The sequence below is a fragment of the Microcaecilia unicolor genome, chromosome 4, assembly GCF_901765095.1.
Source record: "Microcaecilia unicolor chromosome 4, aMicUni1.1, whole genome shotgun sequence".
NCBI lineage: Eukaryota > Metazoa > Chordata > Amphibia > Gymnophiona > Siphonopidae > Microcaecilia > Microcaecilia unicolor.
Genome location: NC_044034.1, coordinates 249,051,459 through 249,077,224, shown reverse-complemented (window position 1 = coordinate 249,077,224; position 25,766 = coordinate 249,051,459). Strand labels below are relative to the sequence as shown.

Here is a 25,766-nt window from a genome sequence, read left to right as displayed (position 1 = left end):
ACCCCTTTTTTTGTTTTTGGTGAGCCTGGTATCTACGGATTCCCATCTGTGATAATAGCTGTCCTGCTTGTCCTCAGAGAAAGCAAAGTTACTCACCTATAGCAGATGTTCTCTAAGGACAGCAGTACACATATTACCACATACCCTCTTTTTTGTCTAAATTTTTTCTTTTACTGCATGGTCCAGCATGGCTGAGGCGGGCAGGAAGATGTGCATGCATGTGCAGTCGGTGCTATCAAAGGCTTCTAGAAAAATTAGAATGCTGGGTAGGGTTTTTGCCAGGGCTCCATTGGATGACATCACCCATCTGTGGTAATCTGTGTCCTTGGGGAATACCTGCTACAGGTGAGTAACTTCGCTTTATTGACAGAAAATCAGTAGGAGGGTAATGAAGGAATGCATTTTATTGCATGTAATAGACATCTATTATGAAATTATGTATGTGCACTAATTTGAGCATAACTGCTGTGTAATAATTTGTTTAAAAAGTAGCAAAATCAATGATTTTGCTTTGCTTTCAGGAAAAAGAGAACTGGGAACTTTTGGAGAAGTATCGCAGAGCTAGTGTACAAGCAGAAACCTGGGAATCCAAAGCTCACGAGGCCGAGGCGGATTGTAGCTCAATGCGACTTGACCTGCTTAGTTCAGAATCTGAGCGTCGCAGACTAAAAGAAAGGATTGAGTCGCTTGAGACGCAGATAGAGCAAGTAAGTTAGAGAAATTTTTTGCAGTCAGAGAATTACAGCTGCTAATATATTTTATGATAAAACTGATCACAAAACTGGATTATGTCTTCTCACAGGTTTACTTACATTAGTATTAGCAAAGGAAAATAGTGAATAGACTGATCCACTGTGCTTGAGAGAGGAAACAAATTTATTATTAGCTTAGGCAAACACACATTAAAATGCACTTAGTGCACTGTAGTGTTTCAAGATTTGTTTTTATGATTGTACTATTAAAAGAAGTGTCAGTATCAATGCTTTATTCTGAGAGAGAGAAGATCACTTACTAAGAAATCCTCTCAGAGACCAAGAAATTGTGGCTGAAAGATACTAAAATAGCTGCATTTGTCTTTGGTACTAACAGCCTAATTTAAAATTAAAAATTCTATGTGATCCTTGATTCATTGCCTTATATATATATATACAGTGGTGGAAATAAGTATTTGATCCCTTGCTGATTTTGTAAGTTTGCCCACTGACAAAGACATGAGCAGCCCATAATTGAAGGGTAGGTTATTAGTAACAGTGAGAGATAGCACATCACAAATTAAATCCGGAAAATCACATTGTGGAAAGTATATGAATTTATTTGCATTCTGCAGAGGGAAATAAGTATTTAATCCCTCTGGCAAACAAGACCTAATACTTGGTGGCAAAACCCTTGTTGGCAAGCACAGTGGTCAGACGTCTTCTGTAGTTGATGATGAGGTTTGCACACATGTCAGGAGGAATTTTGGTCCACTCCTCTTTGCAGATCATCTCTAAATCATTAAAAGTTCTGGGCTGTCGCTTGGCAACTCGCAGCTTCAGCTCCCTCCATAAGTTTTCAATGGGATTAAGGTCTGGTGACTGGCTAGGCCACTCCATGACCCTAATGTGCTTCTTCCTGAGCCACTCCTTTGTTGCCTTGGCTGTATGTTTTGGGTCATTGTCGTGCTGGAAGACCCAGCCACGACCCATTTTTAAGGCCCTGGCGGAGGGAAGGAGGTTGTCACTCAGAATTGTACGGTACATGGCCCCATCCATTCTCCCATTGATGCGGTGAAGTAGTCCTGTGCCCTTAGCAGAGAAACACCCCCAAAACATAACATTTCCACCTCCATGCTTGACAGTGGGGACGGTGTTCTTTGGGTCATAGGCAGCATTTCTCTTCCTCCAAACACGGCGAGTTGAGTTCATGCCAAAGAGCTCAATTTTTGTCTCATCTGACCACAGCACCTTCTCCCAATCACTCTCGGCATCATCCAGGTGTTCACTGGCAAACTTCAGACGGGCCGTCACATGTGCCTTCCGGAGCAGGGGGACCTTGCGGGCACTGCAGGATTGCAATCCGTTATGTCGTAATGTGTTACCAATGGTTTTCGTGGTGACAGTGGTCCCAGCTGCCTTGAGATCATTGACAAGTTCCCCCCTTGTAGTTGTAGGCTGATTTCTAACCTTCCTCATGATCAAGGATACCCCACGAGGTGAGATTTTGCGTGGAGCCCCAGATCTTTGTCGATTGACAGTCATTTTGTACTTCTTCCATTTTCTTACTATGGCACCAACAGTTGTCTCCTTCTCGCCCAGCGTCTTACTGATGGTTTTGTAGCCCATTCCAGCCTTGTGCAGGTGTATGATCTTGTCCCTGACATCCTTAGACAGCTCCTTGCTCTTGGCCATTTTGTAGAGGTTAGAGTCTGACTGATTCACTGAGTCTGTGGACAGGTGTCTTTCATACAGGTGACCATTGCCGACAGCTGTCTGTCATGCAGGTAACGAGTTGATTTGGAGCATCTACCTGGTCTGTAGGGGCCAGATCTCTTACTGGTTGGTGGGGGATCAAATACTTATTTCCCTCTGCAGAATGCAAATAAATTCATATACTTTCCACAATGTGATTTTCCGGATTTAATTTGTGATGTGCTATCTCTCACTGTTACCAATAACCTACCCTTCAATTATGGGCTGCTCATGTCTTTGTCAGTGGGCAAACTTACAAAATCAGCAAGGGATCAAATACTTATTTCCACCACTGTATATATATATATATATATATATATATATATATATATACACACACACACACACACAACATTTTATGAGCACCATAAGAAAGCTCTCTCTGTCTCTATGCAGATATTAAGAGCACAAGTTGTACACACACTGTAACTTAGATCAGTTCCTTATCTGTTGCTTAACTATACGAAGAACTTGCCTTGATTTTAGCTAGGCAGCAAAAAAGAGAGGGTCCAATAGTACACAAAATACAACAACCTAAAAAAAAAAGCACAAAAGGGCCCCCAGAACTGGTACAATCTTTATTGCGAACGACCCGTTTGTGCATCTTTTTGGCTGCTTGATTTTAGCTAACCATCAAATTATCCCAGCTGACTCTGTACCACACATCTTGTTCCCATAATATATCTGCTCTTGATCCCTGAGCTATATGGTAAGCTGTATTGTAGAAAATATTTAGCATCATATCTATATTAGTTGAATGTTCTAATGCATGCTTATTAGATGTATCCTTACTATTATGCTAACATTGTAATATAACTCTGGTATTTGAATTCCAGTGCTGTTAAATGTGTATATTTTTTTATACTATTTCACAGTAGTTCTATTATTAGGTTTCAATTTACTGTTTTTACCTCATTTATTGTATTTCTTTATTATTGGTTATTTTACTATTATGCTGTTAACAGAATTATAAGTTTTATGTTAAACTGTACCGCTGTACATCACCTTGGGTGAATCTCTTCATAAAGACGGTTAATAAATCCCAATAATAAATTTAAGAGAATGAGATTATAATCGGCATATTCTGCTTTAAAAGTGAAGTTAATTCTTATCATGCTATATGCAGAAGTAACCCACTTGAAGACCCTATCCTATCATAGAGTGTTTCAAAGAGGAATACTTCAAGCCCTTCTCTCCAGACACAAGAAATGGGTCTCTTCTAAGGACCCTATTCTTTGCCAATTTTGTTCAGGTTATTGCCAGCTTCCAGTCAGAAAGAAGGCATATACTAAGTATATGTGTAAATGGCAGAGAAATTCAGTTGCCACACCAATTTATTGCGGTAGAACAGTGTTTCCCATGTGGGTCCTGGAGTACCCCCTTACCAGTCAGGTTTTCAGGATATCCACAGTGAATATGTGTGAAAAATATTTGCATACAATGGAGGCAGTTTATGCAGATCAATATCATGCATATTCATTGTGGATATCCTGAAAACCTGACTGGCAAGGGGGTACTCCAGAACTGACTTGGGAAACACTGTGGTAGAACATGCTCCAAATAGGTCTAAGAGAAGAAACCGCAGAAACGGAAGACTATAGCTCACTGCGTGTAAAAGTACTCAAAGAATGAGTAGTGTAGCCAGCAGGGCTCTTCCAAAAACAACAGGAGGATGAAGATAAAGATGCAAAAATACTTTATTCCTTAGAGTACCCGACACAGCACTGTGTTTCAGCTAAGTACCTGCCTCAGGGGTCTAAAATCAAACAATATACAATGATATAAATAATGTATATATAAAACATATAAAAAAATTTTATACATAAAATACATGGACAAAAGTTATATAAATCATCTCAAAATTAAAAAGGAAAATAAAGAATAAAAACTACAAAAATATATAAAATGCATACTAAGTGTAGATATATAAGAATGCTAAAACAAATGCACACACTTGTATGTTACAAGTATAACCAATGACAACATATGACAGACTTGAATTAAACACAGTGCATATGAAGTTATAATTCCAAATGAAATTTCAAAATAATGTTAAACAGAACAAAAAGACATTACCAAAGAATGCATTTGGAGTTATAATTCCAAATCAAATTTCAACATAATAAAAACAACAAAAGGATATTCTCAAAAAAAAAACACCTTAGTATAGTTTGTCAAAGTCTTTAAGGATATTAAGGGTATGTGGTAGAAACCCACGCGATCTGTGAAGGGGAGAAAAGTGCATATGAAGGGGACATAAGCATAAAACATGTATGAGCAGAGGGGAGAAAAGCCTATTGATATATGTATGTATAATAACTAGATATAGTCAATAAATACAAAAACTATGACAAATGTAAAGGGTGAGTGTTCACAACAAGGAAATAATAATGAAAAGATAAAAAACAGGGATAAAATATAACAAAAAAACTCCCTCGTGGGGTTCTGAGTGCAAAAAAGAAAAGAAAAGCTTATAAAAACAAACCATAATGTAAATAATGTGGTGATGCAGCAAAACAAAAACAAAAAAAATCAAAAAAACTGAAAAGAACAAAAGAGAACCCAGAAAAGAAAAAACACAGAGAGTAGATAAAAAGGGTATGAGCTAAGGAAGTGGCATCACATATGTAACCACAATACAAACAGATAAAAAGAAATCATGTTAAAAAGATATATGAGCGTACTAAAATAAAACCAAAAGAGAAAAAACAGGGGGGGAGGCTGAACACCTACAAAATCTCACAAAAAAGGGCAAAATTCTAAACAAAGGGGGGGATAATATAAAAATAGCCAAAAGGGGACATGTGTACAAAAAGAGGGGTGCATACACAGAGGGAGCAGATATAAAAAGCAAAACATTGAAAGCGCCAAAATGAAAACGTAAGTGGTAATCATCATGCATACACAATCCAAAGGAATACATAGATATAAGTAAGAAAAACAAACGGCGCTGAAACATACTCTGTGGTGTGAATTCTAAAGGATGCAAAATATGTGCTTTTGAAACCAACTTAAAATCTAAAAAAAAGTGCCTAGAAATAAAAAAACAAATAAGCAGTAATACAAAAAGGATATATATGTAGAGGAGGAAAAAAGGGGACTGGAAAAGAGAGAATGAGTGCAACAACCCATGCTGAATATATACAATGGCGTGCAAGAACAAACACATATGGTAATAAAAGCGGTGAATAAAATGACCATGGTGAAGCCAATCGGAAAAGGTATATTAGGCATCAAACCGAGAGTCACCCAGAGAAACAAGTCAGAGTGAAAGTGCACCTTACCTTGAAAAAGACACGGAGTAAAAAGACGGGTGAAACAATCCTTGAAAAACCTGTGAATGCTGTAACTGAGAATCTCTATGTGATGCGCACCAGAAAGAACCGCTGTTTAAAAAAATCAAAAAAGCTGCCAGCAATGAAAGTGTCAGCTGTAGAGATGATGACATAGGTGACTAAAGACGCAAATGCACGCTCTGTAAAGAGAATAGCATTTCAGGGAGAAAAAGTGAGCCAAACATGAATAAATGCCACTAATGATGAAAGGAGGCTATCTATACAAATACATCTTTTGAAAGTATAAACCAGACTATAAAAAGACTATATAGAAGAAGTGTATACCTTTTTCTCCGAGGACAAGCAGGCTGCTTGTTCTCACATGTGGGTCGACGACTGCGTCGGCCCAGGAACTGGCAAATTTGTGCAAGCAAAAAACACAAAAGTTTTATCAGAGTCTTCTGGCACACGTGTGCGGATGGCTTCCAACCTTTCGCGCGAGCTTGTCCCTTCAGTTCTTTCTTTTCCACGACGAGGTGACAGGTTTTTCCCTGTTCTCCTCACATGGCCCAGGAAAGAGTCTGACGACTTAAAGTCTATTTTTTCTTTAAAAAAAAAGTACTTCCTTAGTTTTTTGTTCCCTTTTGAAGTTTCCTTTGTTTTTCGATGCGGCCGGCTTCTTCCCTTTTTTCTTTTGGTAGGCACAATCGCGTCTTTCGATTTCGCCAAAGCCGTTTTTCCTTCCATGTCATCGAGGACACCCAGCGGCTTCAAACATTGTACTCTGTGCAACCGGACCATCTCAGGTACCGATACCCATACCTGGTGTATCCAGTGCCTCGGGCCCGACCATAGCCCAGCCGCTTGTAGTCTCTGTGTTTGTATGACGAAATGGACTCAAGCGTCTCGAGAAGTTCAACGGGAACAACTTTTTGGGGTTTGGTCCGGTCCTTCGATATGTACAGTCGCGCGTTGCATGATTAAAGCCAGTGTAGGTGAGGCAGAGAAGTGGGAACTGAAAACAAGGTCCCGCTTCTGTTCGATAAATTTATATATGTGAAGCAGTAGGAAAAAGGGGTCCGATGGTAGGATTAGATGGGAGAAAGCATCAGATAGGTGCTGGGAGACAGGATCTCTGAGTTGACACGGGGCTGATTCTGGAGCTACTGTAGGAAGAAACGTATGGGGCTGAGGATGAGAGAAGTGAGCTGACACATTGTGGGGGTGGTGGAGGAAGGGGGCTGATGCTTGGAGTAGGCAGGGAAAAGATATGATATTTGGATTGGGGGCTTGGAGAAGGGAGCTGGGACCTCTGATACTGTGTCTGGGAAAAGGGAGCAGATGTTGAGAATAAGGTAAGGAGAAGGGTCTGCTGGGAGATAAGATAGGGAGAATGGTCTGATGCTGGGGATAAGGGTAGGAGAAGAAGGACTCTAATGCTGGACCTGGGTGAAGGGGGCTAGGGATAGTAGAAGGGCTCTAATGTTGGGTCTGAGTAAGTGAGAGGGGGGGGCTAGGGCTTATGGTTGATTCAGGTCCTAGGGATGGGAAGAGGCAAAGAGAAGGGGAAGAAAAAGAATAGAGTGGACTGGAGGGTAGGGGTCAGTAGAAGGAGAGAAAGGGTCATTGTGTCTGATGGAAGAAGGTCAGAAGAAGATAGGAAACTGGGTAGAAGAAAAGAGAAAGATACCAGGAGGAGTTCTGCAACACAAAGTTGGCGAGGGAATGAGACTTGAAGGAAGAAGAATGGGGGCTATCTGAGTCTGCACCTTCGCTGTTGAAACAATCTGGAATTTCCGATGCCCAACTATTATCTAGCCAGGAAAGGAAAGACTGCACAGTCCATCCACTCCAGCTTGTTCCTGCTCCAGCTTGTCTGCCTGACCCAACATCTCCCTGATTGCTCCAGTCTGCCTGTTCCAGCTTCTCCCTGCTTGTTCTACTCCATCGACCCCAGCTGACCCATAGACCCTGACGTTAATCCTCGGAGAGGAGCGTGGGGAGCCAGGTGACCTGGGGCAGCTAATCCCCAGGCCCTCGTGTTGATCCTCTCCCTCAAACCCACTGCTCATATCTCTGTGATCCATGCTGGCTCTGGTCCTTGCCTTGCCCTGCTGCCAGCTTGCCCCGGTCCAGTCCGCCTGATCCAGACTCCTGTGACCCATGCTGGCTCTGGTCCTTGCCTTGCCCTGCTGCCAGCTTGCCCCGGTCCAGTCCGCCTGATCCAGACTCTCCAATCCATCTGCTCCAGCGGGGTCCAGTCCTCCTGTCCCCAGCTTGTTCCAGTCCGCCGATCCAGCTTACCCCCTGCTTGTTCCAGTCCACCGGCTCCAGTGTGTTCCAGCCTTCTCCAGTCCGTCTATTCCTACTTGTTCCAGTTCATCTGCTCCAGCCTTCCCCAGCATGTTCCAACTTGTTGTTCCAGCTTGTTCCAGCCTGCCCCAGCTTGTTCCAGTCCGTCCATCCCAGCCTGCCCAGCTTGTTCCAGTCCATCCATCCCAGCCTACCCAGCTTGTACCAGCCTGCTCCAACTTGTTCCAGTCCATCCACTCCAGCCCGACTGTTCCAACTTGATCCAATCCATCCGCTCCTGCATGACCCGCTTGTGCCAGTCCGTCTGTTCCAGCGTGTTCCAATCCATCCATCTCAGCGTATCCTGTTACTCTGTCGTCTTCTGGTCCAGCTCGTCACAGTCCATCTGTTCCTGCCTGCCCCGGCTTGTTCCAGCCTGTCCGTCTGCTCATCCTGACACAGTCCATCTGTTCCTGCTTGCTCCAGCTTGTTCCTGCTTGCTCCAGCTTGTTCCGGCTTGTTCCAGCTGCTACCTGCCTGCCTGCTGGCGAGCCTCTCAGCCATTGACTTACCTACCTGCCTGCTAGCTTGTCAGCCATTGACTTACCTACTCACCAGTCCAAAACCCAGCTTTCCAGCTCTTTCTATTTGTTTAACACCTCAGTCACCTCAGTCACTACATAGTCATCTGTTAACAGCTGCTTAACACCTCAGTCACTACATAGTCACCTGTTTGTACAGCGCTGCGTATGCCTTGTAGCGCTATAGAAATGCTAAATAGTAGTAGTAGTAGTAGTAGTTACACCTCAGTCACTACTTATGGCCCCTGTCCACGTTCTCTTCCTTGCCCTGTCCCTTCCTAATCTTCTTTCCCCCCCACTCCCACTGTCTACCACTAGAACTCGCTGCCCTCCCACCCTGCCCACCACGGCAACACCCTACTCACCCTCATCTCCCTCCACCTCACCATCCCTCTTGTCCCCCGCCTCCTTCCTAGCTCTTAACCTTCAACACTTCCTTCCTGCCATTAACCCATCCCCATTCCTCCTAAGTACACCTCGTCTTCGTCGCCTTCGCCGCCTGACCTCCCCCACCCTCCTCCACATTCTCTTGCTGCTCCTCCTCCTGCTATCCGCGGGAGACATTAACCCTAATCCAGGTCCCCCTCACCTGTCCCCGTCCTATCCATGCAAACGTTCCGGGAAGTCTCCAATCTCGTCTCTATTCCCCTCCTCCCCCCTCTTCCCTCCCCTTCTCATGCGCCTTGTGGAATGCCCACTCAGTCTGTAACAAACTGCACTTCACCCCCGATTTCTTCATCTCTCGCTCCCTTCAACTGCTCGCCCTAACCGAAACCTGGATCTCCCTGGAAGACTCGGCCTCAGTCGCGGCCCTCTGCCATGGAGGTTATCTCTTCTCCCACACTCCCCGCATAGTTGGCCGCGGTGGAGGCGTTGGGCTACTACTCTCGCACTCCTGTAGTCTCCAACCCCTCCCCCTACCGCAGTCTCACTGCTTCTCATCCTTTGAAGCCCACTCCATCCGGCTATTCTACCCGCTGCCGCTCAGAGTCGCAGTCATCTACTGCCCCCCTCATAAATCCTTCTCTTCCATCCTCACCAACTTTGCTTGGCTTTCCGTCTTTCTTGAACCCTCATCTCCATCCCTCATTCTCGGAGACTTTAACATACACGCTGATGACCCATCCGACCCTAACGCTTCTAAGTTCCTCACCCTAACATCCTCCTTCAACCTCCAGCTGTGCTCCACCACCCCCACTCACCGTGACGGCCATTGTCTTGACCTCGTCCTCTCCTCCTCCGGCTCACCCTCCAATTTCCACGCTTCTACTCTCCCTCTCTCCGATCATCACCTGATCACATTCACACTTCTTCACCCCCCCCCCCTGCCCCGTCCAACTTTAACCACCACCTCCAGGAATCTCCAGGCTATTGACCCCCCCCCCCCCCCCCCCCCCCCCACTTTATCCTCTAGTATCTCTAATCTCCTCCCCACCATCATGTCCTCCGAGACTGTAGACAAAGCGGTCTCCGCTTACAATGCCGCTCTCTCCTCTGCTTTGGACACCCTCGCTCCATCCACCTCCCATCCCACTAAGCATACCTTGTAGCGCTATAGAAATGCTAAATAGTAGTAAATAGTAGTAGTAGTAATCCCCAGCCTTGGCTGACCCCTTGCATCCGTTACCTTCGCTCCTGCACCCGATCCGCTGAACACCTCTGGAGGAAATCTCGTACCCATTCAGACTTCCTTCACTACAAATTCATGCTATCCTCCTTCCATTCCTCCCTATTCCTTGCAAAACAGGACTATTACACCCAATTGACCAATTTTCTCAGCTCCAACCCTCGTCGTCTATTCACCACCCTTAACTCCCTCCTCAAAGTGCCCCCCGCTCCCACTCCCCCTTCACTCTCTCCTCAATCACTGGCTGACTACTTCTGCGACATGGTGCAAAAGATCAACCTTGAGTTCACTACTAAACCACCTCCTCTTCAGCCTGTAGCCCTTTCCAACAACCAACCAACCATGGCCTCTTTCTCCTCCTTTCCTGAGATCACCGAGGATGAAACCTCCCGCCTTCTTTCCTCCTCGAAATGCACCACCTGCTCCTCCGATCCCATCCCCACCAATCTAAACACCATCTCCTATACTGTCACCCCTTCCATCTGTCGCATCCTTAACCTTTCTCTCTCCACCGCAACTGTCCCTGACACCTTCAAACACGCCGTAGTCACACCTCTCCTAAAAAAACCATCACTTGGCCCTACCTGCCCCTCCAACTACCGCCCCATCTCTCTCCTACCCTTCCTCTCCAAAATACTTGAGCGCGCCGTTCACAGTCGCTGCCTCGATTTTCTCTCCTCTCATGCCATCCTCGATCTACTTCAATCCGGTTTTCGCCCTCTACACTCGACAGAAACAGCACTCTCTAAAGTCTGCAATGACCTGCTCCTCGCCAAATCCAGAAGCCACTATTCCATCCTCATCCTCCTCGATCTATCCGCTGCGTTTGACACTGTCAATCATGAGTTACTTCTTGCAACACTGTCCTCTTTTGGGTCCCAAGGCTCTGTCCTCTCCTGGTTCTCCTCTTATCTCTCCCACCGCACCTTCAGGGTACACTCTCATGGATCTTCCTCCACTCCCATCCCACTATCTGTTGGAGTTCCCCAGGGATCTGTCCTTGGACCCCTTCTCTTCTCAATCTACACCTCTTCCCTAGGCTCACTGATCTCATCTCATGGTTTTCAGTATCATCTTTATGTTGACGACACCCAGCTATATCTCTCCACACTAGACATCACCGCGGAGACCCAGGCCAAGGTATCGGCCTGCTTATCCGACATTGCTACCTGGATGTCCAAACGCCACCTGAAGCTGAACATATCCAAAACCGAGCTCCTCGTCTTTCCACCTAAACCCACTTCTCCTCTTCCTCCACTCTCTATCTCAGTTGATAACACCCTCATCCTCCCCGTCCCATCTGCCCGCAACCTTGGAGTCATCTTCAACTCCTCCCTCTCCTTCTTTGCACATATCCAACAGACTGCCAAGACCTGTCGCTTCTTCCTCTTCAACATCAGCAAAATTCGCCCTTTCCTATCTGAGCACACCACACGAACTCTCGTCCACGCTCTCATTACCTCTCGCCTTGACTACTGCAACTTACTCCTCACCGGCCTCCCACTTAGCCATCTATCCCCCCTTCAATCCATTCAGAATGCTGCCGCACGTCTTATATTCCGCCAGAACCGATTTACTCATATCACCCCTCTCCTCAAGTCACTTCACTGGCTTCCGATCAGATACCACATACAATTCAAGCTTCTCCTCCTTACCTATAAATGCACCCGGTCTGCGGCTCCTCACTACCTCTCTACCCTCATCTCCCCCTATGTTCCCGCCCGTAACCTCCGCTCAGAGGACAAATCCCTCCTTTCAGTTCCCTTCTCCACCACTGCCAACTCCAGGCTCCGCTCATTCTGCCTTGCCTCACCCTATGCCTGGAACAATCTTCCTCAACCCCTGCGCCAAGCCCCCTCCCTACCCATCTTCAAATCTCTGCTTAAAACTCACCTCTTCAATGCTGCTTTCGGCACCTAACCTTTTGTGAAATATAGTATGCCCTATCAGACTGACTCTACACTTGTCTTTTGACTGTACACTTGTCTTTAGATTGTACACCTGTCTTTTAGATTGTTAGCTCCTTGAGCAGGGACTGTCCTTCCATGTTAAATTGTACAGCGCTGCGTAACCCTAGTAGCGCTTTAGAAATGTTAAGTAGTAGTAGGGCTAAGGAGAGGTTGAGAGTGGAAGATGGAAAGCTCAAAGGTAAGTAAGATGTGAAAGGAGAGAAATTGAGGTCTAAAGGGTGAGAGAAGGAAAGAATGAGGGGTAAAACTAGCTGTGTGTAAAGATGCAGAGAAGAGAGAAATAGAGAAAAATGAAATAGAATAATCAAATGTCAGAGATAGATATAGAGAGGAAGTGAAAAGAGAAGAACGAAGAAATGAAAATGAGACTCTGGCAAAGAACTTTGAGGAAGATCAGCACAAGGAATTTGGAAAGGAGAGATTGAGATCAACCAGATAAGTAAAATAAAATAAAGGCAGAACATATTTTTCAGTTAAGTGCCTGGAATGTCAACTTTTGAAATATGCAAGCCTAATAACTTTATTATTTTACACAGTACTGAAGGAATTGTATTTGGTTCTCTGATGTTGCGCTGCATACAGAGTTGACTTCTCCAGATTCCTCTTTCTAATTTGTGATCCCTTATTCTCAATTTGAGGCTCTGTTGGTATTTTGCTGGTCTGCTTGTGTTTAGTTTCCATGTAGGATCTGTGAAAGTATGACTTGTTCTGTTTTTCCAGTGGTACTTATATTGGTATTCCAGGGTGCTGCATTTTATAGGTAGGGTTGTTGCTGTGTGAGTCCTAGACATTAGTGCTATTTTAGTAACACAGATTTACAATGTATGTCTGGAATACATTTTTGGTGGGATCTGTTTTGCTTCCAAATTATTTGCTAGTGAAGAGCTTGAATTTCTGTTGTTGGGGAAACTCAGAATGTACATTGTATTTTCCCTATAAAGGTATAATTAAGCATTTCTTTTTTTGTGCATGTTTTAAAGATCAATAGAAAATAAAGTTAAAAAAACCAATTGGTTGATGAACCTGAATTCCATATTGATATAATTGGTTTATTTATGTTATGTAAAGTTCTGTAAATAAGTCATAATTTGGACACTGGCAAATTATAGTCCATGATCTATGTGCTTCTATGTATGTTATGCATGTTAGTTGTAATTCACTTTGAACTTTGGAAATAGAGGGCTATAAATTGTTTAAATACAGTTTGCATAAATCAAATGTGCATATGACAAGGTTTTATGTCAATTTTTAAAAACATTTACCCTAGTCACATCATTGAAAGGGTCTGTTTGTGCCCACCCTGCCCCACCCCTTCAGCCTCCTCAGACAAGTAAGTTACTGACCGCCTATGGATGAAGGTGAGGGAAAACATGCTGGATCATGGGGTGAAGGGGAGGGATGAGACAAACCAGACTAGCAAATTTCAGACACTGAACCAACCAGCTCATGGTATTACTCAGATTTGGAGGTACGTATATTCAAAATTACTCTGGATATATATGTAGTCATTTCAGTTCTATGTGTCCGCTTTTATGCCTGCCGTATTCTTTCTGATATATGATGTGATGCATTGAATTATGTATCCATAATGGCAAGAGCAGTATAAAGTAATTTGTGGTCACTTATTTTGTATTTGGTGAGGCTCTATCCGTGTTCTGTGTATATATGACTGAGCTACTGTATTCTGCTGATATGTAGTATCTGTCTAGAAAGTCCTGTTATGTTTTCCCAGTAAGAGATGTGTTGGTTTTCTAGGGACTGGTGCAATATTTTCAGTGATGCTTTTTTATATACTCCATGTTTGGTAAAAGGGGTGTGGCTACTGTAGGGATGGAGCTATAGCTAGTGACCCCACTCCTTAGGTTGCCTTATATGAGTACCAGTACCTTTTTTCCTACAAAGAAAGCATTGGGTGTAACCAGTTTTTATTTGAAACTTGACTGTTTGGGCTCTGATTGGCCTGGAGGTTTGAAAATTTCCCTGTAGATGCTGGCTGTTGCTTCAGTCTTAGCCAGGATAGAAGAGAGATAGATCTGTTTGCTAAGGCTCGGTGAATTATATGTCCTGATCTTCCCAGGTACTGTTTAAGATAGTATATAGATGTTTAGTTAGTGTTATAATGGTCCATATTTCAGTTACCTGTTATGGTTTGCCAATTGTACATTTTTGTCCACTGTTCCAAGTTCTGAGAATAAGCACAATTGTTTGTTCTGCCTGTTTGGACTGATAAAGAATCCTGGTGGTTTGTGTGTTGGGTCTGTGAGTGCTTTCTGGGAACTGTGGGACTACTGGGAGTGTGGCTCCAGAAACCTAGAAATCACTGGGGATAATTGGAGAGTGAGAGACTCGCCCAGAGGCGGTTGTGACCCAGTCCGTGGGAGGAGGGTGCTAGTGTAGAGCACAATAGGCAGGTGCAAGTGGACTGAGCTGTGCTGGGGTTAGACCCTCTAAGTGGCTGTGTGGTAACACCAGGTGGGTGGCTAGGCATTTCGTGACAGATCCCTTATTCTGAACCACGTGCTTTTCAGCAACTGCCGGCCTTCCCCCAGTTTCTAGTTTAAAAGCTGCTATATCTCCTTTTTAGATGCTGATTCCAGCAGCCTGTTCCCACCCTGGTTAAGGTGGAGCCCATCCTTTCAGAATAGGCTCCCCTTTCCCCAGAATGTTGCCCAGTTCCTAACAAATCTAAAACTCTCCTCACTACACCATCGTCTCATCCACGCATTGAGACTCCGGAGCTCTGCCTGTCTCTTAGAGACTGTCTGAAAATGCTACCTTGGAGGATCTGGATTTCAGCTTTCTACCCAGGAGCCTTAAATTTGGCTTCCAGAACCTCTCTCCCACATTTTCCTATGTCATTGGTATCCACATGTACCAAGACAGCCGGCTCCTCCCCAGCACTATCTAAAATCCTATCTAGGTGATACGTGAGGTCCGCCACCTTCACACCAGGCAGGCAAGTCACCAGATGATCCTCACGTACAAAGTTCAAGTTTTAAAACTAGGGGGAAAAGGGTATAGAATAGTTGATAAAGTTTGCTTTTTTTTTTTTTTATTCTGCCTATCAATCAATAACCTACAATTCCTCCTTTAAACCCCAATCTTTAAGTTCCCAAAGCACAGAGAAAATAATATTCTCCTACCAGAGAAATGTCCTCTTCTCTCAGAACTTCTCAGGAAGCAACTGAGGGGGTCTTTTATAAAGCTGTGCTAGCGTTTTTAAAGCACACTAATGATTAGCGCGTTCTAAATGCTAGAGGCGCCCATAGAAATATATGGGCATCTCTGGCGTTTAGCACACGCATATGTAACACGCATGCTAAAAACGCTAGTGTGCCTTTATAAAAGGACCCCTGAGAAAGCAAAGTTGCTTACTTGTAACCAGAATTCTCCATAGAAAGCAAGATAATTCAGACACACCTACTCACCCACCATACCAGGGTTTATGCCAAAGTTCTGTAATGAACTGAAGGGACTTTTGAGATATCTGCTGCATGGGAAATAGTTTATGTTGGCACCGTCAGATAAAGTCATCCACTTTTGTGTCTTATGTATTCTAATGTCTGCGGAGAATCCATGTTACAGGTAGGCCTCTTTGCTGTATAGCTCTGTCAGGCATGGGTCTTTCAACTTTCAGACTTGCCTGCTTTACACTAGTTTTATGTTGTTTGTTTGTTCTATTTTGAACTTCAGTGATCTGCCAAATGATACGAATGGAAAATGTCTACTGTGGACCGAAATTTATGTTAGAACAGAACAGCTACAGTCTTGCTTTTTGGACTGAAAATTGTTTTTATAACAGGATGGTGTTACATTTGTTTTAAATGCAGTGACCTTTGGTGTTAAGGTACAATAGTGCATTCACGCCACCATAAACAACCAGTTGTCTTCTAATTAAAAAAACAACTCTCTACAAAGCAGCCCAATGTTTTTACCAGTCTCTCTCCTCCTTTTTAGAGTGATACTGAAAAGTGCAGTCTGAGTTACTCTGTACGTACCAGTAGTGTAGGAGCATAAGAACATAAGAGTTGCCATACTGGGACAGACCGAAGTCCATCAAGCCCAGTATCCTGTTTCCAACAGTGGCCATTGCTGGGCTTGATGGACCTTGCAGTAGTGTGTGGACCAATAGTATTACTGCTATTATAGGACCCTGTGTTCAATCACTGTATATCCTACAGATGCAGAACCAAATTGCTTCAGAGGAGTAAAAGGGAGAAACAGAATGCAGTGTGCTCAGAGAAATCACACCGAGAAGGGCTCAGTGATAGGGTTGGTACTGCTGTTACTGCTATAGAAAAGCAAGTCGCTCACCTCTTTTAGGTGGTCTTCATAGCCAGAAGAAAAATAATGGGTGACATCATTCAGTGGTGCCAGGATGGAGTAACTTAGAGCTTAGAAAATACTACTGAGCATGTGCACCCCTTCCCGTGCATTGCATCACATCCCCAGAGAAGTACTCAACTATTATATAGCATAACATCACCTCTGGAAGAGGTGAGAGGAATTAGTGTTTATTATTTATTGAGATTCTCTAGACTGCTATATCTGACATACAAGTCAAGGTGGTGTACAAACTAATTGAAAAAGAAATAGGAACACCAACAGTAATAGGAAAGTAAAACCACAGGCATATATTATATTTGATTTATCTACTCTTCTTGGAGGGCAACTGGTATATGTAAGCAACTTGCTTTCTCAGTTGACAAGCAGGATGAATCAGCCATACAAATGGGTTCTTCCAAGGCTTGAGGGTTGCAGAGTGCATGTCCATGTTTGGAAAGGAGTGTTTACAGATTAGAGTTTGTGTATATGAATAGTTAATCCAGTTTGTAGATAACAAAAATAAGTGCAGTTCCCTAACCAGTAAGAGTTCTTTTGGCAATGGTTTGGTCATGAGATATAAAAAGCAGTGTAGATTTACATTAAGCATCGATCCATTTAGGATAACATATTGGTCTCTTTTACAATCTAGAGTGTGAAGAGCTTTTTCTTCTGGATGAGAATATGATTTTTTTAAATTATATATTTATAGCCTGGTTAGGATGATACTAACTTTAGAAGAAATTTTGGATGTGTTTTAGGAGTCACTTTGAGAAAAAGGCACATAAAATGGAGTACTTAAAGTTCATTGATTCTTCTAGCAGAGGTAATTATTATTAGAAAACTTAATTTTCAGGAAGGTACTTTAAAGAGAAGAATGCCAGCGGTTCAAATGGAGATTTCACCTAGTGGATTAAAACTATATTCAGATCCCATGGCATTGACAAATAAGAGGCTTCATATGAAGATGATCTGTCCTATTTAAAGCCATAAGATGTTCTTGTTGATGGTTTCCTTGCTGCAAGGAAAATCTGGGAATCTGAACATGTAAGTGGAGGACTATCATTTTCTGTTCAACATTCATGCCATCAGAACTAAGTTCCAGAGATTTGGATAAAATAAATTCTCATAAATTAAGTAATTTGGGAAGGATCTCCAACTTTATGAGATTATGTATAGAAAATCCTAAAAGGAGAGGAAACCATATTTTTCTGGGCCAGTATGGTGCCGTTAGAATCATTGAGCCCTGCTGTTGCTTGAGATTGAATAAGGTTTGGGCAGTTACAGGAGTTGGAGGATATGCCTACATGAAATTCCATTTCCATGGTATGGCTAATAATATCATGGCTATTCTCTGTTTTGTTATTTCGGTGGAACAGAATACAGGAAGTGTGTTCAGAATGGAGACAAACTGGTACACTGGAAGCTTTCTCTATGCATGGAAAAAGTTTGGTTAATGTCCTTTGTTCAGGGACCACTAATGAAGCTTTAACACTCAACTGCATTTTGATCCTCTGGTAAATATATGGTTTTTATAAAAAAAATCCCCATAGAGATTGCTCGATCCCAGATTTTTGCATCTCCCAGCATAGTGAAAGTGACCCCGTGTCTCCCTACTTGTTGAAATAGTACACTGCCTTGAGTGAATTCCTCAAAAAGCAATAAATAAATCCTAACAAATAAATTATAACTTTACTATCTATATCAACACAGTTTTTACCTGGAGATGAACTGCAAATGCATTGAGAGCATTTTGTATCACTCTTTAGTGGAGTAACTTATCTTTTGTTGACCACCCTAAGTGTGTTTTGCATCAGTTTGTTCCCCAACATATGTTGTCAGAACATATTGATTTTGAGGCTGTTGAAATTGAGTCCTAAATGGACTCAACACGAATCGTGTTTCGGCCACAAAGGCCTGCCTCAGGAGTCCCTGTAGTGTAGAATTTAATATCTCCTCAGCACTCTATGATGTATGAAAGCAAACCACTGAATCACAGAGGTAACAAAATTGGAGCACTCTCAAACACAGTCGTATATTAATTCTACACTGCAGGGACTCCTGAGGTAGGCCTTTGTGGCCAAAACACGATTCATGTTGAGTCCATTACATTTTTTTAATAAACTTCTGATTTGAACTAACTGAGTCCTTTGGACGTTTTGCATTGATATCATCTGTGTGTGTCACCTTCGCTGTGCCTGCTTGACCTGTGCAAGGGACTTTTGTTCTTCTGTTGTCGTCAAAATTGAAGTCCTATCAGAAGACTGGATTGAACAGTCCACCAGGGACTTGATTGGAGAAGATGAGAACAAGAGTTTTTATGACTGATGGCACATGATTTGCTTCCATTAGAACTTTAAGTCCCGTCACACCCCTCTCATATGGAGACATACAGAAGGTTCCATCACTGTCATGTGACCAAGCATTCTCACACCGGTGGGAGGTGTTATACACTGGATTAGTTCTAATAAAGCTTTTATTCTGCTATTTGGCAAGAGACCTTGGCTTTTAATATATTTAGCTGAGCTCTTATGAAAGTTAATTCTATAGAGGGAATGAAATTTGTTTTTTGATGGTTTATTAGAAAACTCAGGTTCTGAAGTAGGTGTATGGTAATTTGAGCATTTAGTTTAATATCTAATCTAGTGAGTGCAGACACTAACCAACCATCCAGATAGGGAACACTTATATTTTCTGTTTGTGGAGATTTGCCACTACCACTGCTAAACACTTGGTCAGAACTAATGGTGCTGAGCCAGACTACATGGTAGCAATTTATATTGATAGTGGGCATTTATTACTATGAAATGGGGATGTTTTATGAAGTTGTAGTGAATGGGCATAGGAATCTTTGAGGTCTAGCAAACATAGCCAGTCACCTAGGTGTAAAAGGAAATTGTTGAAATCTTGGAGACCTATATTAAAATCTCTTCTTTCGATTCTTTGTTCCTTTTGCCCTCAACAGAATCCATATTTACTGCTATATGAGATCTAGTTGGGAAGATTGAATTTGACTCAGTATAGGCAGGAAGAGAGACTGAACTTTGAGGGGTCGATATTCAAAGCCAGTTAACCAGGTAAGAAGAAAGCCTCTTTCTCGGTTAGCTGGCACTGAGTGGACCCTAAGGGAATATTCAAGAGATAGTGCTGCTGAATATCCACTTTAACTGCTAAAGCCAAAACCAGCTTTTGTGTGGGTGGTCTAGGGGTGGAGTCTGGGCAGATTTGGCAGTTAACCAGATAAATGCTGATACTCAGCTCTTAACCAGTTAAGTTAACTGGCCAAATAATACCTCATGCATAGCAGTCTTAGCTTTGGTCGGTCTAACTTAACCGTTTAGGGCTAGATTCTATATGTGATGCCTGAAAATTCTGCACAGAAAAAAATACATCCTGGAATATTCTGTAAAGTATTATTCTATATCTAAACCAACCACTTACTGATCCCTCTGAATTGATTATATTAGTCATATTATCATTATTGGTCATTATATTTTACTGCTTTTTGTGTTATGTAAATCTTTCTACAGACCTATCTTCCTTATTTCTTACATAGTAATATGTTAAATTAGAACAAACCTCTTACTCTGTTCATAATTATACCTTTTGCAATATAATGTAAGCCACATTGAACCTGCAAATAGGTGGGAAAATGTGGGGTACAAATGCAGCAAATAAATAAATAAAGTATGCCTAAATTAAGTAGGCTTAAATTACCATGCAGTATATAGAATAATGCCGAGCACCTCTCCACACGACCAAATGTAGTTGCGGCCATTTACACCATGTTTTCCTTGGCGTAAATCCCAGTGACTAATTAGGTGCAAAGTGGGTGTATTTTATAACAATGCACATAGATTTTAGAAACACCCATGCCCTGCCCATGGCCATGCCCCCTTTTCAACTATGCAACTTAGAATTTAGGCGCACTATGTTACAGAATTCTTTTAGTGAGTTGTGCGCAGAAATCTTTATTTATTTATTTATTTATTTGTTGCATTTGTATCCTACCTTATCCCACCTCTTTGCAGGCTCAAAGTGGCTTACAATACATCATGAATAGTGGAAGAATGTTAGTTACTAAACATTAAAATCTTAATGCCAATTAGTGCTGATAATTGCTTGTTAATATCCAATTACCAGCGCTGATTAGCTAGTTAACCAATTAAGTTATGCACATTGTTATAGAATACGCTTCCATTTCTGCATGGAAATTAAGGTGCCATATATAGAATCCTGGGGTTAATGGCTGAATATCAGCACTTATCTGGTTAAGTGCCGGCCATCCACACATACCCAGGCATAATTTTAGCAGTAGTGGTTAGTGCTTTAAACGATGCTGACCATCACCAACTGAATATTACCCCAAGTGAGGAGAGGAAACCATTTTTGATAGAAGTGCTGCAATTGACCTCCCACAGATATGTACAGAATGTTTATTCAAAAACTGATTTGGCTGAGTTGTTCCCATGCCTCTGTCTAGGTATCTGTTGAACAGCTGGCAACTGTTGTTATTGCTTTTCTGTAGTGTGTACTAATACCTCTTTGAGATAGGCGTTGCTCTATAATGGCTGATTCCAGAGCTATAGGGTTGAAATATGATTTTTTAAATGGTATCTACAATTTCCTGGACAATTTTCCCAAATAGATGTGCAGGGAATATCAGCCAGTTTCTGATTAACATCTCTGCGGAGCCTACAAGTAGGTAACTACTAAGTCTACATGAAGTGGTTGCAGTAGCAGAAGATCTGAATGATGTCAAAATTAGATTGAATGAGATGTTTATGAACTGCAATATATATACCGATCAGGTGCTGGTTTAGAGACTGGGAGGAAAGCATGCCACACTAATTTGCTTATTTTCATCTAGCATCTTTTTCCACTAGAGTTTCAGAAAAAACCCTCAATTTCTTTGCTTTTCTTGTAACTGACTTTACAAGGTTTGGATGGCTTCCTAAAGGAAAAGTCCATAGACCATTATTAAATTGGACTTGGGGAAAATATTTCTGGGATAAGCAGCATAAAATGTTTTGTACTTTTTGGGGGATCTTGCCAGGTATTTGTGACCTGGATTAGCCACTGTTGGAAACAGGATGCTGGGCTTGATGGACCTTTGGTCTGTCCCAGTATGGCAATACTTATGTACTTAAGTAATAACTGACTGATGGGCCAGCTGAGATTTATTACACCCAGAAGAAGACTAAATGTTGTAATTCATATCTGTCCTATTTGAAAATGACAGAATGGATACGGGAGTTTGCTAGAGCTTTGTTTGTTGACCTAACAGCAATACATGAATAAGGACCACTGCCATTTACCACTGTGAGGGATTTCAAAAAGTTAATGTCTGTTCTCTGCTCTGTCTCCAGCTGAATTATAATGCCCTCCTGTGGGAAGTGGTGGAGATGCAAATGGTAATGGAATTCAAAAATGCATGGGATAAACACAAAGGAATCCTGTTTAGAAGGAATGGATCCAAAGAAGTTTAGCGGAGATTGGGAAGCAATACCACTAATTAGGAAACAGAGCTGGTACTAGGCAGACTTCAATAGTCTGTGCTCTGATCGTAGCTGGACAGATTTAGTTTCAGAAGTTGGAGAACAAGGCCAGTGCTGGGCAGACTTCTACTGTTTGTGCCCTGATCATGGCTGAATCATTGGACCGCTAGATGACCAAGGGGTAAAAGGGGTAATCAGGGAAAACAAAGCCATAGCGGAGAGATTAAATTAATTTTTTGCTTTGGTCTTCACCAAGGAAGATTTAAGAGATATACTGCCAGAAATGGTATTCAAAGCTAACGAGTCGGAAAAACTGAATGAAATCTCTTTAAACCTGGAGCATGTAATGGGGCAATTTTACAGTTGGAAGCATAGCAAATCTCCTGGACCAGATGGTCTCCATCCCAGAGTACTGATAGAATTGAAAAATGAACTTGCGGAACTATTGTTAGTAATATGTAATTTATCTTTAAAATCAAGCGTGGTACCGGAAGATTGGAGGGTGGCCAATATAACGCTGATTTTTAAAAAAGGTTCTAGAGGAGATGCGGGAAATTATAGACCGGTGAGCATGACGTCGGTGCCGGGCAAAATGGTAGAGACTATTATAAAGAGCAAAGTTACAGAGCATATTCAAAAGCATGGACTAATGTGTCACGACTTCAAAGCTAGAACTAGGTTTGTGAGCCCTTGGGCCACTGCCAAGGAGCGGCAGCGGCAAGCAAAACCATCCCACACCAGAGGCAAGGCAGAACTCTGACAAACAGTGAGACTTCCCCTGCACATGGCCACTTTTCACCAGGAGTTGAGCCCCTGGCTGCAGGTGGCCGGCAGGACTTATAGGACAGGGCAGGAACAGGATCCCAACAAAGCAGCACAGGGACTGAGGGTCAGAGGGGAAAGGAGACAAACAGGGGCAGCAGGGCAAGGAAGGGAAAACTAAAAGACAAGACTGAAAGCTGCAAGCAGCCACTAAAACAGGGAACAAAACACAGAAAACAAGACACAGAACTGAAAGCTGCAGAGCAGCCACAAAGACACAAACAGACAAAGACTAAACACAAAACTATAACCCAGAGACAGGACTAGCAAACAAACAACAACCTAACCTAACTACCCACAGACTAACTAAAACAGACAAGAACCAAGGCAAGAAAACCAGACTGAGCAGAAGTGCACACAGCATCCCAACAAACCTCAGGGAGGGTCTTAGGCGATGCAAAGGCAAAGCAGAAAGATTTCAGAATGGCTAATAAGCCCAGCAGCAGCCAGCTGCAGCAATCACCAGGCAACTACGGGAGCTGTGCAGGTTCAAACAAAAAGAGCAAGTCTGGAAGATCTGGACCGGACTGGGCTGAAATCTGGAACAGGAAACAGCAAACAGACAATCCAAAGTAGAAAAGGTATAGAGAAGGGCGACAAAAATGATAAAGGGGATGGGGCAACTTCCCTATGAGGAAAGGCTAAAGCAGCTAGGGCTCTTCAGCTTGGAGAAAAGACGGCCGAGGGGAGATATGATAGAGGTCTATAAAATAATGAGTGGAGTGGAAAGGGTAGATGTGAAGTGTCTGTTTACTCTTTCCAAAAATACTAGGACTAGGGGGCATTCGATGAAACTACAAAGTAAATTTAAAATGAATCGGAGAAAAGTTTTCTTCACTCAATGTGTAATTAAACTCTGGAATTCGTTGCCTGAGAATGTGGTAAAGGCAACTGCTTAGCGGAGTTTAAACAAGGTTTGGATGGCTTCCTAAAGGAAAAGTCCATAGACCATTATTAAAATGGACTTGGGGAAACTCCACTGCTTATTTCTAGGATACACAACTCTAACCGGACAAAACAAATTTACTGCAACACAGATATGTTGACTGATGAAGGTGTCTCATAACATCAATAACGTCTGTATGTGCCAGCTTGTATTGCGGCTCACAGAACTGTAAAAGTTTGTAATCATAGACCACCTCCAGCCAACCAGTAGTGCCCTATATCAAACGTTTATCAAAGCCTAAGTATCAAATTGTCTCTCATTTATTAATTAAAGCGTTGGTGCGCAGGCACAAAAAAGCAATAGGTGCACTACTGTTCAAAAAATAAACATTATTGCAATAAATTGACACATAATGCACAAAATCAACTTAACTTGATAGCTCCGAACTCTGTGGGCCATCTTCAAAGGCTGGAGCTCATCATGTTTCAACGGTACAATATATCACCGTACTGGCAACTCCGATAGCGCTGTAAGCCCGACAGGACCCTGTTTCGCGGTCAACTGATTTTTCAAGGGCATAAACTTCTGTAACACGGAGAATGAACATAAGTATCAACAACCTAATGATTTTGGCTTACTTACTATATAAAAGTGACACACAACTCACATTATTTATTACATCATCTGTCCATGCGGTAAGGTATATATTGGTAAATCCAACAGGTCACTAAACGCTAGAATGGTTGAACACAGATCAAGAATTTCTGCCCGTATTGTTGGAGCCCCACTCGTACAACATTGCATTTTGAAACAACATTCCAGTGAGTCATTAAGATGCATGGTGATTGATTGCATCCTGCCAAATGCCCGTGGGGGGAATATCAATAGACTACTGCTGCAAAAAGAGACCCAATGGATCTTCCGTTTGAACACAGTAGAGCCCCAGGGATTGAACGCTCATCTCCAATGGAACTGTTTCTTTTAATGGAACAGCTGATTGTGACGTAATGCCTTAAGGGGTGGGGCTTAAAACTGCTATAATTAAAACGCCATCGCCATTTTGATTGGCGATTTACCGACATCAGTGGCTGTTGCAGTGAGTCCAGACGCCACTTTTATATAGTAAGTAAGCCAAAATCATTAGGTTGTTGATACTAATGTTCATTCTCCGTGTTACAGAAGTTTATGCCCTTGAAAAATCAGTTGACCGCGAAACAGGGTCCTGTCGGGCTTACAGCGCTATCGGAGTTGCCAGTACGGTGATATATTGTACCGTTGAAACATGATGAGCTCCAGCCTTTGAAGATGGCCCACAGAGTTCGGAGCTATCAAGTTAAGTTGATTTTGTGCATTATGTGTCAATTTATTGCAATAATGTTTATTTTTTGAACAGTAGTGCACCTATTGCTTTTTTGTGCCTGCGCACCAACGCTTTAATTAATAAATGAGAGACAATTTGATACTTAGGCTTTGATAAACGTTTGATATAGGGCACTACTGGTTGGCTGGAGGTGGTCTATGATTACAAACTTTTACAGTTCTGTGAGCCGCAATACAAGCTGGCACATACAGACGTTATTGATGTTATGAGACACCTTCATCAGTCAACATATCTGTGTTGCAGTAAATTTGTTTTGTCCGGTTAGAGTTGTGTATTCTTACAAATTATTTTTGGACAAAGCTGAGCCATTGTTTTTGTATTTCTAGGATAAGCAGCATAAAATGTTTTCTACTTTTTTGGGATCTTGCCAGGTATTTGTGACCTGGATTGGCCACTGTTGGAAACATGATGCTGGGCTTGATGGACCTTTGTCTGTCCCAGTATGGTAATACTTATGTACTTATGAATAGACTTGGATTGCCTGGAGTTTAGCTTTTCAAGGGCTTCAACAACAACTTCAGAAATTTTAGAACAGGGACAGTGCTGGGCAGACTTCTATGGTCTATGCCCTGGACAAATCAAGATCAAGTATATATATATATATTTTTTTTTTCTTACATTTGTACCCCACGCTTTCCCACTCATAGCAGGTTCAATGCTGCTT

The 25,766-nt window shown here is 42.4% G+C and overlaps 1 protein-coding gene across 8 annotated transcripts in view; it reads left to right on the top strand.

Annotated features, from left to right (window-relative positions):
• Nucleotides 1–25,766, top strand: part of TSGA10 (testis specific 10) — a 302,307-nt gene that overhangs the window by 213,162 nt on the left and 63,379 nt on the right. For all 8 annotated transcript variants that reach the window (XM_030201396.1, XM_030201399.1, XM_030201397.1 and 5 more), the window contains one exon: nt 522–707. In XM_030201396.1, coding sequence (XP_030057256.1) covers nt 522–707 — 186 coding nt within the window. The remainder of the gene's footprint in view (nt 1–521; nt 708–25,766) is intronic.